The sequence below is a fragment of the Oenanthe melanoleuca genome, chromosome 20, assembly GCF_029582105.1.
Source record: "Oenanthe melanoleuca isolate GR-GAL-2019-014 chromosome 20, OMel1.0, whole genome shotgun sequence".
NCBI classification, from domain to species: domain Eukaryota; kingdom Metazoa; phylum Chordata; class Aves; order Passeriformes; family Muscicapidae; genus Oenanthe; species Oenanthe melanoleuca.
Genome location: NC_079353.1, coordinates 7,184,957 through 7,202,329, shown reverse-complemented (window position 1 = coordinate 7,202,329; position 17,373 = coordinate 7,184,957). Strand labels below are relative to the sequence as shown.

General features: G+C 58.1%; 1 protein-coding gene across 5 annotated transcripts; it reads right to left on the bottom strand.

Moving 5' to 3' along the window:
• Positions 1-4,353: 4,353 nt before the first annotated feature.
• On the bottom strand, positions 4,354-17,373 carry HM13 (histocompatibility minor 13). Of its 5 annotated transcripts, none has more exons than XM_056507294.1 (14): positions 17,143-17,369; positions 15,748-15,846; positions 14,441-14,523; positions 13,310-13,398; positions 12,475-12,560; positions 12,240-12,365; positions 10,294-10,351; positions 9,677-9,760; positions 9,349-9,385; positions 8,259-8,361; positions 7,408-7,493; positions 5,607-5,753; positions 5,275-5,464; positions 4,564-4,639 (listed from the first exon to the last, which is right to left on the bottom strand). In XM_056507294.1, the coding sequence occupies exons 1-13, from the start codon at positions 17,320-17,322 to the stop codon at positions 5,314-5,316; spliced, it is 1,329 nt and encodes a 442-aa protein (XP_056363269.1). In that variant the 5' UTR covers positions 17,323-17,369; the 3' UTR covers positions 4,564-4,639; positions 5,275-5,313. The 5 variants fall into 5 exon arrangements, with proteins under 5 accessions (XP_056363270.1, XP_056363274.1, XP_056363269.1 ...); XM_056507297.1 differs by having other exon boundaries at positions 4,566-4,639; positions 5,275-5,386; XM_056507295.1 differs by lacking the exon at positions 5,275-5,464 and having other exon boundaries at positions 4,354-4,639; positions 17,143-17,371.

Sequence of the window (17,373 nt, the reverse complement as noted above, 5' to 3'; positions counted from 1 at the left end):
ATCCCCACAGGCCCTAAGTTCGGAGTTCCCCATTTTCCCCCTCCTCCAGGGCTCAAACCTCCGCAGAGCTGCTCGGTGGCGGCTGCCGGGGCGGCGGTCGCCAAGTTCGGGTCCACGAGAGGGACGGGCAGAGGGATCGAGCGCTGGGGGCGTGGGGGGCGCGGAGATTGGGCTGCGAGCACGGTCCTGCCGCGGAGGAAACTGGTGGAGGTCCCGCCACTGTGCGAGGCACCCGGGTCTTACCCGAAGGGTTTCTGGTCCGGGCTGTAATTAGCGTTAGTGCTAATTACCCCGCACCTGCGGGGAGGGCAGGCAGCGCCCGGGGAGGGCCCCGAGCTAGACCCCGGCACACCCCGAGCAGCACTGAATGGTGTGGGAAGGGAGGGAGGCAGGGAAAGCTGCAGCCTCAGACACTCCCCGGTTTGTGTACAGACACAGACACGCAGGGTGTGCGCACACAAAGGCATGGACACACACGTGCTTGCACACACAGATGTGTGTGGGACATACCCGAATATGTGCATAGGAGGATTCACACGCATACACAAACCTGTGGAGCGCAAACACAGCCACAAGTACACGCACACAACAGAGGCACACATGGGTAGACACACATACAGGTACACACACGTGTACACACATGCACGCTCATGCACACATACACCCTGCCTTGCACACCAACTTGTACCCAAGTGCCAGCGCAGCTCTCCCAGCCCTTTTTGGCTGTGACCCTGCTGCACGTCTCCTGGCATTCAGGGAGCTGAAAGCCTCCTCCTCTTGGTTCCCTTCTGGGGAGGGCAGCAATCCTGGAAAGCACAGATGAACTCCAACCCTGCCAGCTTGGCTGGGGTGAGCTGGATCCCCCTGTACCTCCCTCTGTCCCTCCTCCGTGTCCCCCAGCCCGGTGCGGTGGCGGTTCCCAGGGTGGGCACGGCGCTGGGGTCGCCCCCTCCATTCAGGGCTCGGCGGAGGGCCCGGTGCTGCCCGGTTCCCACCGCGGCTCTCAAAGCTGCTAATTAGCCCCCATCTGGCGGCAGTGGCCGGGCCGCGGCGGGAGGCCGGGGACATTGTGCACAGGAATGTCTTTCAGGGCCGCCGGCCGGCCGCCGCCACCGCCAGCTGCGCCGCCAACAATGCCATGACGAGCTGGACCCCGCGCCCCTGCCACCGGCCACCCCGAGCGACGTCGGGACGTGGACGGATTTCGTGGCCGTGCTGGGTGTCGTGGTATACGTGGCACAGCCGCCCTGGCACAGCCATTCCAGTTGTCTCAGCCCATGGGATGCCCCCGAGAGCAGGACACCCTCACCCCATCCCTCTGCAAGTTGGGGTGCTCGGGATGGGGTGTTGGGGTCAGGGCTGCCAGTGTGGCACGGGGACACTGCCTTGGCCACAGCTGGCCGAGGGGTCCCGGCCTGGCACGGCGTGCCGGCCGGCGCAGCAGTGTTGTCCGGCAGAACACAGAGCTTCATTTCCATCTCAATTCTGGGAACGGGGCGCGCGGCGCGGTAACAGCAGCCTCGGCCATATGGTGCTGGCGGGGCTCAGCCCGGCCGGGGGGGCAGCCGGGGGGCGGCTGCTTTGCGCTGAGCAGGGGTTGCCCGGCAGCCGAGCACATCAAAGCCCCCGGCCGCCCCCGCCCCACAGGGACCACACAGGGCACGGCCACGCCAGGCCGCTGAGGGGCCTGTGCTGCTGTGATGGGGGGACGGGGTGCAACCGGCACCCCAGAACCAGCAGCACCCGGCCCCGCATTCCGGCATGCAGGGCTGGAAGGCAGCACGGACACCGCAGGTCAAGCTGGGTCTCCATCAGTGATCAGGACCCCAAACTCGGGCTGCTCCTGCCCTGGCTGGGGCTGGGCTCCATCCAGATCCCCTCTCCCGGTGCCATCCGCAGGTCACCCCTGAGGCTACACAGAGCCTCCACCCCCCATGTCCGCATGACAGTGCTGAGCCAGGGTTGCAGATGTGCCGGGGCTGCCGGCACAGCCTGGAGCGGGGCCGAGGCCTGAGAAAGCCCTTGCGCATTCCCCTCCCGCCTTCTCCCTTCCCGTTCCCAGCTTCCATCCGCTGCAGCCCAGACCAGCTGGAGCCAGGCAGCCCTTCCTGGGATTTATTCCAGCTTCCTGCCCCTCCTCGCTGGCCGGCCAGGGCTGGGGCTGCCTTGGGCTGCTTCCTTTCCCTGCTCACAGCCGCCGGCCGGGCGCCACTGCCAGTACCCATCATCACACTGGACCCCAGCTCTCACCACCAGCACCCACCACTCCCTGGGACCCCAGCGCTCATCACCAGCACCCACCATCACAGCAAAGCATGCCCCACCCTGCATGGTAAAACATGAGGTGCAACTGCAGCACCCAGGACCCATCATCACCCAGCTGCACCCTTGCTGTGGTGGGGAGGCTCCACAGGGCTCTAGAGACAGAGCCACTCACCCCAGGCCCCAGCACTCTACAAACATGAAACCACCTTCCCCTTGCCCGGCGTTTCCATCCTGTGCACCCTCAGCTCAGACCATCCCATCCCACCCCAACCCACTGCAATTCCTGGTGGGAGCTTGGCACGAGGGGCATGTGCGCAGGAGCTCTCTTGACCAACGGGCATCAACCCCACTGCCATGAGGTGCCATGGGGCAGTGGGTGGGTGAGGATCATCCCAAACCCCACACCTACTGGCAGCAGAACAGGCAGCTTTGGCCCCTGCCCTAGCTAGGTGCAGTTAAGTGGACAGAGGGTTCCTGCCGGAGTCAGCACATCAATGCTTCCGCAGCCCCCCACTGAGCCGGAGGGACCCTGCCGAGAGGGGAAAGTGGCCCAGCAGTGGCCCAGACACAGTGGAGCCGTGTGGCCTCGGCCCCGCTGGGACCGGAGGTGCCACAGGCCCAGGTGCAGGAGCCGAGTGCAGACCGGGGAGCGCTGAAGTGCCGGCTCCACTGGCGGCTCCTTGCAGAGCCCAACACACTTCCTTCCTCCTGGCCAGCCCTGCCTTATCGGCCAGGCAGGGTGAGGGGTGACCCTGCTCTCCCCTTCCCAGGCCTTCCGCTCCCTGCAGCCCTGGGAAAGCTCCCAGCCACGCTTCCACCACACCTACAGCAGGCAGGAGCTGCGCGGAGCTCTGCAGGGCAGCAAGGACACAGGAGGGTGATGCTGATCCCCATCTGTGAGCCCCCAGCCTGCTCCTGCAGTTCTGGGGCCTCTGGAGGCCGCATGGGGATGCAGCTCCTACCACCCGAAGCCAGGGAGGATGCAGAGCTTCCCAGAATGCACACCAAGGGACACACCAGGCTGGGGAGAGGGGTCCTGACTCGGGGTAGGGTCCTGCACCCCACAGCAGAGCCAAAGTCCTTTTCCACGGAACACTGGAGGCTGGTGAAATCACATCTGGAGTCTAGACTCAGTGACTCGGTAGGCTGGGCCTGGCGGCTGCACTGTACCCGGACCCTGCTGCACACTGTTTGCTTAGCTGGAGGTATTTAATTGGAATTAAAGTGGCCCCTCTTGTTTTTGCGGACAGGGCTGTTGGAAAAGGAGCTGTAAGTCATAGAAAACATCTGTAGGAGCCTGCGAAGGGTCATTAGATGGCAGAACGCGAGGCGCCACTTTTAGTGCTCGCAGCCGGCGCAGGGAATAATGGTTCAATACGGCTTTTGTGGAGGAGCTGCCAAGCCAGCAAACATTTTCTATTTATTCTGGCAGTGGGCATGGCCAAAGGGATGCAGGATCCTCCACATGTGGGCCCCCAGGAGGGGTAGGGAGGACACTGCCAGTGCTGCGGGACACAGGGCAGCTGGTCCCAGTGGAAGCTGAGATGGATGCTGGAGCTGCCCCCGCCTGCAGCCTCTTCAGCTCCCATGCCTGCACCAGCATCCTCTGCCCATCCCAGCCCCAAGGGGTGCAGGATGGTGCCCAGCTCCCTGCAAGGAAGGGGGACAATCCATGCTGTCCTCACCCTGCTCCAGGGCTGGGTTTGGGGACACTCAGCCCTACTCCTCCCATTTCGGTTCCCCCAGGCCATGGGGTGTTAGCCTCAGCTGCTGTGGCAGAGCACGTCCCCACCCTGTGGGGTTCCTGCATCCCAATCCCTGCTCAGCCATCCTTCTCTGAGGCTAGACCCTGGCTTGAACCCACTCAGTGCTCAGTGACTCTGGCCCTAAATCTGGGTATTGCAGAGCAGGGGCCAGGCTGGGGGAAGGCCCAGTGCCAGAGAAGTGGGAGGGGGAAGGGGACAGTCACTTGGTCACTTGGAAACAGCCAGACAATGGCCACCAGCCCCAGTGGGAGAAGGCGGGTGAGCTGGATGCCAATCCCAGTGCTGGCTGGGTGGCTGAGCAGGGGCATGGCTACACCAGCACTCCTTCCTTCAATATGGTTTAATATGAGAGAAAGCAAATGCACAATACAAAATTTAAAAACCAGCATACATTGATACCCCACCTGGGTGGCTGATCCAACACACACAACACGATGCTCTTGCACAATTGTTTCGTCGTCTGTCACTTGCAGAGGGTCTTGAAGGGCCCCAGCCCAGCAGCACCGGGCATGGCCCATGGGCAAGGTCACTTCTCCTTCTTGGAGGCTTCTGTTGGCTCTTCTTTGGAAGCCCCTGGTGCCTCCTTGGGGGTTGAGCTCTCCTCATAGCTGGGGACAAGATAGACATGAGTGGGGCCAGCTCCTCCCTGGGGACAGAGCCCTGTGCCACATGGGGACAGCCTAGCCTGTGGACTTGGGTTCTGCCCTAATGTTGTTGAGGACAAGGTGGGCTCCAGCCATCAGCCCCCAGGAAGCCCTATGGGGCAGAGCTCAGGCAGGGAGATGAGGAATGCATCCCCTCCTGTCATGTCCAAGGACAGGGTGGACCCAGCCAGGGGCCAGCTCTGTGCCCAGGCATCTGTCCTTGTTCCCAAGAGCACTACTGGATATCCTGGATAACACATGCTTTCCTTGGCTGAGAACTGGTGCCAGCAGGGCTGGTTAACAAGGGAACTGCAGCAAGACCAACAGCAGTGTTCCCTCCCAGGGTCTCACTCCTCTGGCTGCAAACCCCCTCCAGCAGTGGCCCCAGGGCTCTGGCTAAGGAAATGGGATTGCTGCTCTAAGCAGAAAGGACAAGGTCTGGAATATCAAATCTTCTTGCCCTTCCCACTCTCCTCTCTCAGAATGGGAGAGAAGCTGGCCCACAGCAGTGCAGCAACAGCTCCAGCCTCTGCCCATGGAGTAAGGAGAGCTGGGAACAGGGAGGGCTTGGGCCAGGGAGAGCCAGGACCTGCCCCTACCTGGCCAGAACGACAGACAGGGGGCCCCGGCGGCAGTGGCTACATGGCACTAGGGCTCTGCTGCCGGCGTCGGCGGGGACAGGACAGTTTCTGCTGCATGGAATCAGCCAGGCTGGCCGGCGAGCCAGACACCGTGGGGAAGTGGGTAAGTCTTGGTGTGTGAGGCAAGATTTCAGCAGAGGATTCATAGCTGCAGGAGAGAGAGGAAGCAGGAAGGGAAAGACAAGGACAGAAAGAAGGGGGGGGGTAGAGAGAGAAAAAGCAGAAGAGTTTTGGAGTGAGAGCACGGAGAACGCACCACCCTGCGCAGGAAGTCTGGCATCCCCCTTCACCTGCTCGCACCCGCTGACCTCTCCTTGCCTGCAGACTCCAGGACAGGGCTGCAGCATGGAAAAGCAGGACAGGGCTGCAGCACTGAGCACTGAAACTCGGGGATGAGGCAGCTCCCGCTGGCATGAGCAGAGCCAGACAGCCAGAACCTAGGGAGAGCAAGCCTGGGCAGTGGAAAGGTGGCAGTGGAGCAGCCCAGGGGCTGGGCAGGTGACAGAGAGATGCAGCAGACCATGTCCTGCTGCTCAAGGACAGCGTGCCCACAGCAGGATGGGTTCCCACTGCTGAGAGAGGCAGAGTGGAGCTTCCTGCCTAGCCTAGGGAAGTTTGGCAAGGCTGAGAGGCACAGAGCTGATCCCAGTGTCATCATTCTTTGCTCCACCAGCACCCCTTCCCTGGGCCTGCAGCACAGATCTGCTCATTCCCACCCTGCCTGCAGATCCTCACTGCTGTGAGACACCATGTGCAGGCAAAGACCACAGGAACTGCCAGCTCCAGGGGGGATCAGGGCGTACCAAAGCAGCACAGCAGAGCTACACCTGGTGGGATTCTGTGGTGGGAGCCACTGCCCTCCAGGCATCAGTCCCTCTGAATCCCACTTCCTCTGCCTGCAACTGAGCCACTTCAAGGGAGGTCTGGCCCCCAGGGGCCATCAGGTTTGCAATCCTCCAGCATCCTGCCCTTGCCCTGGCAACACTTTGCTGCTGGAGCAGCTTGTGCTATTGCTATGGGAGGGCACTAACTCCAGGCTGCCAGGCTCCCTGCGCTCCTTGCTGCTCAGTGGACCCGATCTCACAGCTCATCTCTCCCCAGTTTCCTGGCAGGAGGTGCTGCTGCTGTCAGCTGGTGAGTCACAGCACTGGGGAAAGCGGCTGCAGGATCCCAGGTGCACAGGAAGGACGATCCCAGGACACTCAGTGCCTGCAGCAGCAATTGTCAGAAGCAAACATCAAAGGAGGGGCAGGTGCGGCAGGGCTGGGGACGGCCCAGCTGAGAGCCGCTGGGAACATGCATACCTGCATCTCCCAGGGGAGGGGAGGGAGGGAGGAGGGAGGACAGCTGGCTTCCCGTTGCGCCCAGTTTCCCTCTGAGCAGGCTGGGAGCTCAGGAACGCTCCCTGGGCTGGGGCAGTGGAGAGGCTGGAGGGTACACAACCCTGCTTTAGGATGTTCCCTTCCCTCCTCTGCTTCAACCTTTGTTACTGTGCTGAGCCACCACCACGTCTCAAGCATGACAGAGAAACAGCTCTCAGGCAGGAGGCCAGAGCTGCCCACCGACAGCCTGGACAGGCTCCAAGAACAGCTGAGCACAAGAGCCTAGTCCCCCTTCCTCTGTACCCACAGCCTCTGGGGCAGGGAGACTGCTGCAAACCAGGAGACTTTGCCCAAGTGGGGACGTCAGGATGTGCTTGAACCAGCCTTGGCTGCTCTCACAGCCAGCTCTGGCTCCATTTTTCCCCACCCACAGGCCCTGGGACACAATGACCAAGTATCTCCACACCAGGTGTGCAGTCCCACCCTCCCCTGCCTGCCAGCGCATGGGAAGAGCCTGTCACTGGGGCGTAAAGCAACACCAGGTGCTGCCTGCTGGTAGCAAAGCACAGCTCCCACCCAGCTCCCGGGAGGGGCTGGAGCCAGGCCCGGCATGTACAAACACAGACCCACCCACGCACGCACCGGCGCACACCCAGAGCATGCCCAGATGAACCCGTCCCTCCAGCTGTGCCCGGGCGTGGGAACATCTGCACGCTTCACGGGCTCCAGTGCCGCCGGCAAAACAGCTCCATCGCCAGCTGAGGCTCACCTGAACATTTCGGTTACTTCTCCCTTTGCCAAGGCCACGAGAAGTGGGAATCCAATGCAGGCGGGGACCAGGTACAGCAGCGCAGGCTGTGGGGAAGAAAAACAACTGTTAAACCAAACCATAAATCACCCTGAGGGAAGAGTGCAAGGCAAGCTCGTGGCCTTGTCCCCTCTGCACCCATGGTATCTGTCATACAGGGAGTTAACACCCAAAAAAGCAGCTTCAAGAGTGAGTGAGTGCTGCAGCAGCATGAAGCTACATCAGGTATGAGGAGTAAATTCTTTCCTGTGAAGGTGGTGAGATTCTGTCACAAGCTGCCCAGGGAAGCTGTGGATGTTCAATCCCTGGAAGCGTTCAAGACCAGGTTGGAACAGGGCGTGAAGCAGACTGGTCTAGTGGTTGGTGTCTCTGCCCATGGCAGGGGAATTGAAACAGGATGGTCTCCTTCCCAAACCATTCTGGGATTCTGTGAAAATCTTCACTGTGAGGTCTCAGTGGGCCATGAACATACTGAGAGCTCTTGTGCAGAGCACAGTGTATGGGCTCCCAGTGCCCCCTGCAGCAGCACAGCCAGTGGGTGCTCAGAGCAGCTTGGTTCCAAAGAGCCAAGAAACATAGGGCCCCTGTCTGAGGGGCTGTTGTTGGAAACAAGGAGCCTTGCCCCAAGCAGGTCTCTGCTCCAGCTGGGCACAGGAGCTTTGGGCAGAGAAAGGTACAGGCAGGCACTGGAAAATCAAAGCCAAGAGAAGGAATAAATCTACTTTTTCCTGGCAGGAAGCACAAACTTCGTGGCCAAGATGGCCTGACCCACTTGGATGTGCATCCACAGGAGGAAGCAGGGTGGAGCTCACCTGGGCATGCTTGAAGATGTGCATGATGAATATGGTGAGGCCCAGCCCAAAGATGTAGGCCACAAAGCTGGTATAGAAATACGTGTGCGTGTTCTTCTTCAGGCTGTAGGGAAAGGGAAGAGCTCAATGATCTCCGGTCTGGAATGTCAGTGGCCAAAATGGAATTGGCCTGGTACTCTTAGCCATATGCCACCAGTGGCATGTGGGGAGCAATGCTCTGCCTGTGCAGCCCCTGGTGCTGCAGGAGCAGTGTGGGACTGAAGGCAGTAATACCCAGGTGAGGGGCTGGAGAAGGGAAGAAGGCAAGTGATCCTGCTGCTGGATGGCAACTGGGAAGGCAGGAATTGGGGCTGAGACCCAGGGAGAAGGTCCCATTGTATTGGTGGAGATGGGCCAGTCCCTGGTTCTCAGAAGTTGCTATTTTATCACAGGGCGGGCTGCAGGAACTGGGATTCCCAGCAGGTGCAGGCAGGATGTGGGTGGTAACACCTGGAAGAGCTGGCACAGACTGAAGAGTCTGTGCAAGAGTAGTGGGAGTGGGGCCACACCACTGCAGTCACAGAGCAACCCATTTCCAGGAGCCTTTCAGTGTGGGGCAACTGCTGCAGCCCAGCTGTAGGTGCAGCTTCCCTATGTGGGAAGGAGCTGCTTCCTCCAATGTCAGTGGCAACCTGGAGGCAGCCAGCACTGCCAGGCACCGACTTGCATCCATGCGAGCACTTCCCAGGGGCAGCACCCCAGCTCTTTCCCACGCTGTCACTGCTTCTCTCACTGCTTGGTTCCATGGAGCTGGTGAGGCTTTATGGGGCTGCAATGTGCTGCTGCCCTGATCCCCATCCCTATGCTGCCTGTCCTACCTATGCTAAAATTCAACCACTTGCCCCTAGTGCTCAGGACATACCCACAGAGCCAGTCCCCTCTTCCAAGAGCTTTTCCTTACACCCTCTGGTGTGTCCCCACACCCAGCTCCAGTAGAGAGCACGTGACTGCACTCCTGGCTCCCCCCTTCTCTTTTTTCCCCTCTACAAAAGCAGCTCAAATATGCTGCAAGATCCAACCTGTCAGAGACCCTTCCCTGCCACCTGCTCACCTGATATCAAACCGCAGCAGCAAGGCAATGAAGATCCCTGCAGGGAGAAGGAAACAATGAGGGGCTGGAAGTGGCAGAGGAGGAACAGCGAGGGGCTGCAGGGGCAGGGCAGGCTGAGGGAGGCAGCACAGCCCCGCGCTGCTCGGTGCCGTGCCCGGGGTGACAGTGCCCTCTCGTGGTACACAGCACCGGGACAGCATCCGGACATGCGGGAGACTCCCAACCACCGGGAGAGACCCACCTGGCCAACGGCAGAGCCAGGCACCCGCTCAGCTCCCCACAGTCCCCTCAGAGCAGACCCCAGTCCCATCCTCATTTCTGTCCTCACCTGGAATGACAATGTCTCCCAGTCCCAGCATGGCGAAGTTGTCAGCGTCCAGCCCCTTCTCCAGCAGGTCCTGAGGGAAAACCACTGCGAGGAGCAGAGCGAGGCACAGTGAGGGGAGTGTCCCAACTGAGCAGACCCCAGCTCCACCGGGCCTGGCAAACAGGGACCAGAGCAGGGCAAGGGACCTGCCCTCAGCCCCCTCCTTCCCTGTAGCTTTCCTTGTTCTTTCTGGGACAATATCAGGGCAAGAAACCAAGGGGTTCCAGGACCCAAGCTACTGCATGCTCCACAGCACCACCAGTTCACTCCTCCTGCCGTTTTGGGGCTCTGTGGTTTTTTTTTTTTTCATGGTGTTTATTTGGTATGGACTGTTTTTATAAGCAGGTGAAATTTCACACTCCAAAGGTGCAGAGTGACCCAGACAGACCAGGGCTCTGCAAATCATCCATTTCCATAGACCTGCCTTGGCTTGAGGCTGGCCAATGACAGGGAGGAGGGTTCACTAGCAGGAAATGTTCCTGCACACATCCCAGCCTGAGCCATCTCCATAGGTGGAGAGTGCATGGGGCAGGGCTTGCAGCAAAACGGACCCCAGCACACAGGGAAGATCCACTCACGTTTTATTGGGGCCTCGAACGATTTGGCAACTGTCACCATCACATTGGTGCCAAAGACCTAGAACAGAGGAGCCCAAGGTGATCTCAGCTGCACAGGGACACACACACACGTTCAGCTACAGCCTCAACCCAGGGTCAGGAGTGGCCTCAGTGGCAGAAAATAGCCAAAGACCTGCCAAAATGTGGGTGATGGAGCCCTGCAAGCAAGCCCACATTTTGGGAGAAGAGGCATACAATGGCACTGGGGGAGGAGGCTGCTTCATGGCTGTCCTGCTCTCAGAGCAGTATGGGGACAGCACTCACATGACAGAGCTGCTGCCCACCACCCAGTCCTGCGCCTCAGTTCAGCCTTAATCAGTCAGCTCCATGTAAAGCCCAGCTGGAGGACAGGAGCTGCCAGCAGAGTATCCCAGCCTGGGAGCTTCCAGCAGGGACAGGGGCAAGTGTCAGATAAGCTGCAGTTTGCTCTGAGGTCATTTACTTGCATGGCCCTATCAGCTGTAAATACTGGCAGCATTTGGGGGGTGGACTGTAAACACTGAGGGCAGCAACCCTGATCTCTGCACCTTTCCATCTCCAAGCCTCCAGTCCAGCAGGCACAAAGGTGCTGTGCTGGTTAGCACTGCACTGGGTCAGCCAGATCCTGGGGGCCTGGATTAGAAGGAAATCTTAGAGCATCAGATTAACTCCCATAAGATGCAGCAAGTTCTCAGCATTGCCATGGAGTGACAGGACTCGACACTGGGATCAGGGAAAAGCATCACGTGCCCCCCCCCCCAAGACTATGTGGGAGCAATAGCATCAACCCATTAAGATCTCCTTCCTCCTTGAAACCCTCCTGGGATCTCACTGAATCCATGCCAAGATCCAAGTGACCAGTTCATGCGGAGGGGCACAGAACGAGGGCCTCCACTTCAAGGCAGCCCTTCCCTAAGTCTCCAGCAATACTCTGATCCATGGGGAAGCCGAGGTGGGAGACAGCCAGCAAGTGGGGAGCAAAGGGGCACACTCACTGTCCCCAAAGCATTGGGAAGACACTAAGCAGGGCCTGGAGCACCAGGTGTGCTAAGGCAGAAGGCAGAGTCCTCTCCAGCTGAGAGCTGTGGAGGAAGTGGCCCACAGGCTAAAAAAACCGCAGAGCCCAGACTGTTAACGAGCCTGGGAAACAGGGGCACCACTGGCCAAGTACAAAACAACTCACAGTAGCCAGGCATAAATATGAGGGATTACACAGGCAGCTGCAGAGCTGCTGGACAGACCTCAGTGTATACAAGGCTCTCAGATATTTGGAAACATGGTGATTCAGAAGGTGGAGGCAGCAGGAAGGACTGGGGAATATGGGCAGTACAAGGAGAAACATTCTCCCATGCTTGGAGTAGAGCACACGACTGCATTCCTGCCTTCCCCACCCCCCTTTCCTCTACAAAAGCAGCTCAAATACACTGCAAGAAATAAGGAAAACCTCAAAATAAACGTCAAGGGTGCAGCACTGGGTGAGGAAAAGGGACTGGAGGCATTCCAGGGCCTGGTCCTCTATGCAAGAGAACAGAAGGACACTAAAGAAACCAGCAGATGACAGAGCCAAGGCACAGCTCATACAAGCAGGCTCAGTGTGCCCCAGAGCAGCCTCCAGCCCACCCAGCAGCTGTCAGGCATTAGGAAGACCATAGTGAGGAACATAGGACCGGATATGACACACACTGAGTACCCCACAGTAGCCCTGATGAGGTCCCTGCCAGCCCTGGGCTCTCTGAGTCAGAGAATAAAAGAAAACGCATTTGATGAGCCACCGCTGTGGATTCTGTCATCAGCCCTGCCACACTCCTCTGGGCTGAGAAAGTGAAAATTCTGACTTCCAGTGTGTGCCCAGCCAGCATGGTGCCTCCAGAAAGGCAGAATGCCAGGCACATGATTCCACCAACAGCCTGCAGAATGTTCCTGCTTACCCAGAACACATCGTAGATGAAGAGGCCCCCAAGCAAGATGCAGCCAGTGCTGACGTTGTTCAGGTGCAGCAGCTCCACCCCGTTGAGAGAGAATGCCAGCCCAAAGAGATTGTTGGCAATCCAGTGCTGAGAAGGACAGGAAAAGGAGATCTGGGACCTGCTGTACATGGAACCACCTTGCATGGAAATGAGTCTGTGTCCGATCCAGCCCAGTCCCCAGCTGTGCCTCACTTACCTTTCTCAGCAGGTACCAGACCCCCACAACACTGCTCAAGGCCAGGCACACGAGATCCTTGGTGTCAAACTCATAATTCACTATTTCTGCAAGAAAACAGAGAAGTCAGATTTGGGGCAGGCTGGGCAGCTCCCCTTCCTTCACAGGGCTGAGATGAGTGATTCCACAGCTGGGAAGCCCAGAGCTCAGTGCTCATGTCCTAAACAAGGGGACTGTACCCGTGGTACACACGTGCAAACCGCCCGGGAATGAGCAGTGGGCCCTGGAAAGGTCAGACCTTCTCCTTCAGCCAGACTCTGCACATGGACAGCATCCACGGTCCTGCTGTCAATAAGGAAATTGGATTCAGGCACTGCCTAAGGCAGAGAGAGTCAAATCTTCTCCCTCTTCCTGTGCCAGTTAACTCCTGGTGGTATCACCAGAAGTACTCCCTTATCAGTAAAGCTGCTACAAGGCAGGATACTTATCAAAGTATCTTCTGCCAGAGCAAAGATCTGGCCCAGATAAGGCAGCACAAACCAGTCAGACCTGTGCTTTCCAAGGGGCTTAAATAAAGGCTGTGCATTTAACAATGGCCATTGCTCCATCCCTGTAGCACTCTGGGAGGTGTTTCTGGGGTCTCCCTGCCAGCCAGAGGTAGCACAGAGGCAGAGTGCCAGCCAGTTCTACTGGGGCTCATGCTGACTATGGAAGCTCAGTGGGGACCAAGAGGGGAGTCTTTAAGAAAGCTGTTTCCATGGGCTGAGAGTCATAAAACCAAAAAATCAAAAATAAAAAAGAACAGTAAAGGCAGAAAACATTCAGGCTCCCCTGAAAGTCCGGCGAGCCAACGTACCCTCCTTGCTCTCCCCGGAGCCCTGGGTGAAGAGGAGCTGGTACTGTTTGTTGGGGAAATTTGCAGGGAAGAATCTGTTCATCATGGGGCTGAAACGAGAGGTGTAGAGAAGGGAACTATGACAGAAACCCTGCAAGATGTGCTGCCCAGCACCTCTGCATTTGAGGGGGCCCCACACCCCCTCCCAAGACAGGGCAACGCCATCTGCTCCATCAGAGACTGTCAGGAACCACAGCGACTCATCCTGTAGAGATCTGATCTGGCTATATGTGACAATCCTCCAAATACTCCAGGGCAAGAAAACAGAGAATCACCCACAAGAAAGAAGGACCCACTCCATACCCCAGCAAACACCTTATGCCCCCCAGCAAGCCTCTGGGTACCCAGCACTGGCTGGGCCACCACTGACTGGCTCTGCTGCAGAGCCAGGAGCAGAGCAAAGCCCTTGCCCAGCACCAGTCTAGGAAAAACATCTGGTCCCCAACGCCCCAGAGCTCAGGAAACAGGAAACCAGTTTGACGTTTTCAGTTACTGAAACAGCCTGAGCTTTCAACACCTCGTGCCATGCATCGCCACGAGAGGCCAGGGACATTACCATGAGCTCCAGCTGGCTGTGTCACCCATCCCAGTAAGGGTGCTGAAGAGCTCTCCCCTCTGCAGAGCAGCAAGGACTGTGCCAAGAGGGGTTTAAGTGGATATCAGGAAAAGGCTCTTCACCCAGAGGGTGCCTAGGCATTGTTACAGACTTCCCAGGGAAGTGGCCATGGCCCCAAGCCTGCCAGATTTCAAGAACTGTTTGGAAAACATTCTCAGGAACATGGTAGGATTTTTGGAGTTGTCTTGTGGAGGGTCAGAAGCTGGACTCAATCCTTGTTATTCTGATTCTGTGATTCTGAGCCAGAGAAGCTCCTTAGGTGAACTGGTCTTGTCCCATGATGGTGTCCACGGACACCTCCACAAGCTCTCCCAGTGATGCTGTACAGGGTGCTGACTCCTCAGGGCCCCCAGGGCTTTCGTTCCCACCACCAAGGGACAACAGCCTAAGAGATTGGGCAAAGACCTGGCTCTGCTGCAAGGCAGTGGTGCTATAAAAACTTCCCAATAAAATGAACACCCATCCTTGTGCCGTACCTGATAGTGTGGGACAGGGCTAGGATCCCCAGCACAAAGAAATACATGGAAAGCAGAAGATTGATGTACTCTTGAGAGAATATCTGCAAGACAAAACCACATAGGAGTTAGTTACCACAGCATCCTCCCCATCCTCATGCTCCTGTTGGCAGCTGCTGTGTCACTGCTCCAGGGAGATAAGAATAGTTAGAATAACCCAAATTCCTGCATGCTGAGGGAGAATATGTTGGAAATAGCCATGTGCTCAAAGAACAAGCACAATGGGCCCGTGAGCTTTTGTGCATCTGTGAGCTGCTCAGGTCAAAAAATAACTCCAGTGCTGCAGAAAGGAGGCCAGAACTTCCCCTGCAGAGCAGGGAGAGAAGCACCAATTCCAGGGGTTGCCCAGGCACAGGGGAGCAGCAGCAACCCCTGCCCTAATTAAACAGGGCATTATTAAAACTCCTGCCTTCCAAGTCACACACTCCCTTACTGAATCACATCCCTACAAACCAGTGTGGACGGATGCTGGGGCCCTTTATGCTCTCCTTTAAAGGGGATGCTGGAATAGGAGAGCACATGGCACACAGCCATTGGCAGAGAACGGAATGAACTGTACCATTCCCAACTCTGCACCTTAACCCTCATCTCCTGGCCACCCAGGAGCAACCTGGCACCTTGCAGGTATCCCAAAATAACACAGTTGGAAGCTGCCATGCCTACAGGACCACTCCGTGCTGCAGCTCTCCAGACCCCTCTGCGAACTCAGCCATGTGTCAGACCTGCATGGGCAGCCCAAGGTGCTTGAGGCCAAGACATCTTCTCCACACCACCAAAAGCATGTGCTGCTGAGAGCTCCCATCCATTACTCAGGTCATCTGACTCTGCCTGTGGGCTCTGAACATCTGAAAGACTTCACCTGATCACACAGGGGCTCCCCCAGGCCTGCAGCTGAAATGGCTCCAGGAGCACAGCATGGAGCACAACACTGAGCCAACAGCATTCGCCCCTCAGAGTCCCTGGCACCCTCTGGCTCCAGCCTGTGCCCCGTCAGGCTGGCCCATGGAGGCAGGAAGAGCTCAGGGCTATTTGTTCTTTGGCAGCTCTCCAGAAACAACCTGTGCACAAACAGGCTCTGATTTCCCCCAAGCTGTGACAATTCAGGCAAGAACTGACGTCCTCCTGCCCGGTGACACCAAAGAGCTCGGTCTGTGCAGCCTTACACACCTTCTGTCCCAACACTAAGGGCCAAAAACAGAGTCACCCCATTATGGGAGCTCTTGCCAGGAAGGAGGACATCCTGCCTCGCTCCAGTGTCACTCACTCACTTTAAAGAAGAGGTAGAGCCCCAGGAGGGTACAACTGGCAACAATGGGAAAGCGAGCAGCATCTCGGCTGGTAATGGTCTCTGGCATCTCCGAGGAGTTCTGGGGAGAGAAGCATAGAATAGGAATGGATCAGTCCCTGCTCTGGCTTCACACCTGAGGAGCAGGTGACGAACAGACAAAGCATGCACAGCTCCACACTGGTTTTGAGAGAGACAAAACAAACACTGGCCCCTGTTGTATCTGGAGGTGAGGCTGTGTCATAGGCAGAGCCTGAGATGGAAAACACAAACCTTGCACTTGTCCTTCCCAGGGCAGCCAAAATTTACTGCTTTTCTCCTCTTGGAAAAGGAAAAAATCCTGTGCTGGCGTTGTTCCTCTCTCCCCTGCCCAGAGGGAAGCTGGGCTCCCTCACCGCTCACACCCAGCCAGCCCCATCTGTGCCACCATCTGTGATCACCCTGTGCACGACGTGCCCCTCCAGCACCTTCTCATCTCTCACCTTGCTCTTGGGACATGCTCAAAAGCCTCAGATTTATAAACCCCTTCTAAGACATCTTTGCACCAGCTCAACCAACCCTTCTCAAGCCATCTCCCATGGGAGATCTTCAGCTTTCAGAGAAGGCAGAGGGCTGTCTGCTTTCTGCCTGCTCCCTGCCTAGCTGGCTGCTGCTCAGAGATCTAATCTCACTCAGGCAAACACCTGCGGCCAGCACAGATCGAGGGCACCTCAAAAGCCCTTGTGCAGCTTATCCCAGGCACGGCAGTTGTCATGCTGTGCCCAGCAGAGCAGAGGTACCCAAATTCCTGCTGCTCCCTGCAGAGTGAGAGATGAGAACCTCGCCCTGAATTACAGCTGGGCTTTGCTCACAGCACACCCTCCTTGCCTGGGCTGCCAGAAGCCCCCCAAAATCATCTGAAACCTCTTGATGTGAGGCTTAAGGGCACACAAGGAGATTTTAAAAATAGTAATAGATCAGACTGTGTAAAACAGTCCTTCCTCCTGAGCTACAGCAGTCCGACAGCTGGGATTAAATTCCTGCTATGAAACGCAGAGAACAGCGGGAGGAACACCGAGACAGAACAGGGTGTGCAGGCAGGAGAGCACCCCCAGACCAGCCCTAGTGCCGCGGGGCACAGCCAGCGAGTCCCCCCAGTACAGCTCTTCTTGAGGGACAAGGGACGGTTGTGTTTTGCAGCACTTGAATTTATCGGGGCGGTGAGACCGTGGTTGGAGAAGCCCGGGGAAAGCCAGCTCTCTTCCCCGGGGACCCCCGCGCCTCTAGGCCCAGGGCCGGGGCCAGGGACATGCAGCTGCCCGTGGAGCGGAGCGCCCGTGGGGGACCCTTGGGGAGGGGCGAGGCCTACAGGCCCGGCTGCCCCGAGCCGCGGGGGTACCTTGCTCTTGGCGCAGCTGACGGAGCGCAGCGCCCCGAAGAAGATGGGCAGCAGCGCCATGAGGACGAGGCTGCCGTAGGCCAGCGCCATGCCCTCGGGGGTGGCGGGCGGGCGGGCGGGGGTGCCGGCCCCAGGCGCGGCCCCGGCGGCGCTGCCGTTGTGCGCCGCGGGCTCCTCCATGGCGGCTGCTCCCACCGCGGTCCGCACAGACACGTCCCCCTACCGGCCGGA

Coding starts and splice junctions, on each gene's coding strand:
- HM13 (XM_056507294.1), bottom strand. CDS start 17,322: ATGGAGGAGCCCGCGGCGCACAACGGCAGCGCCGCCGGGGCCGCGCCT. Junction 8,362..9,348: donor CTGCTGCGGTTTGATATCAG/GTGAGCAGGTGG, acceptor CTTTCCCTACAG/CCTGAAGAAGAACACGCACA. Junction 5,754..7,407: donor GAAGTAACCGAAATGTTCAG/GTGAGCCTCAGC, acceptor TGCTCTCCCTAG/GTTCTGGCTGTCTGGCTCTG.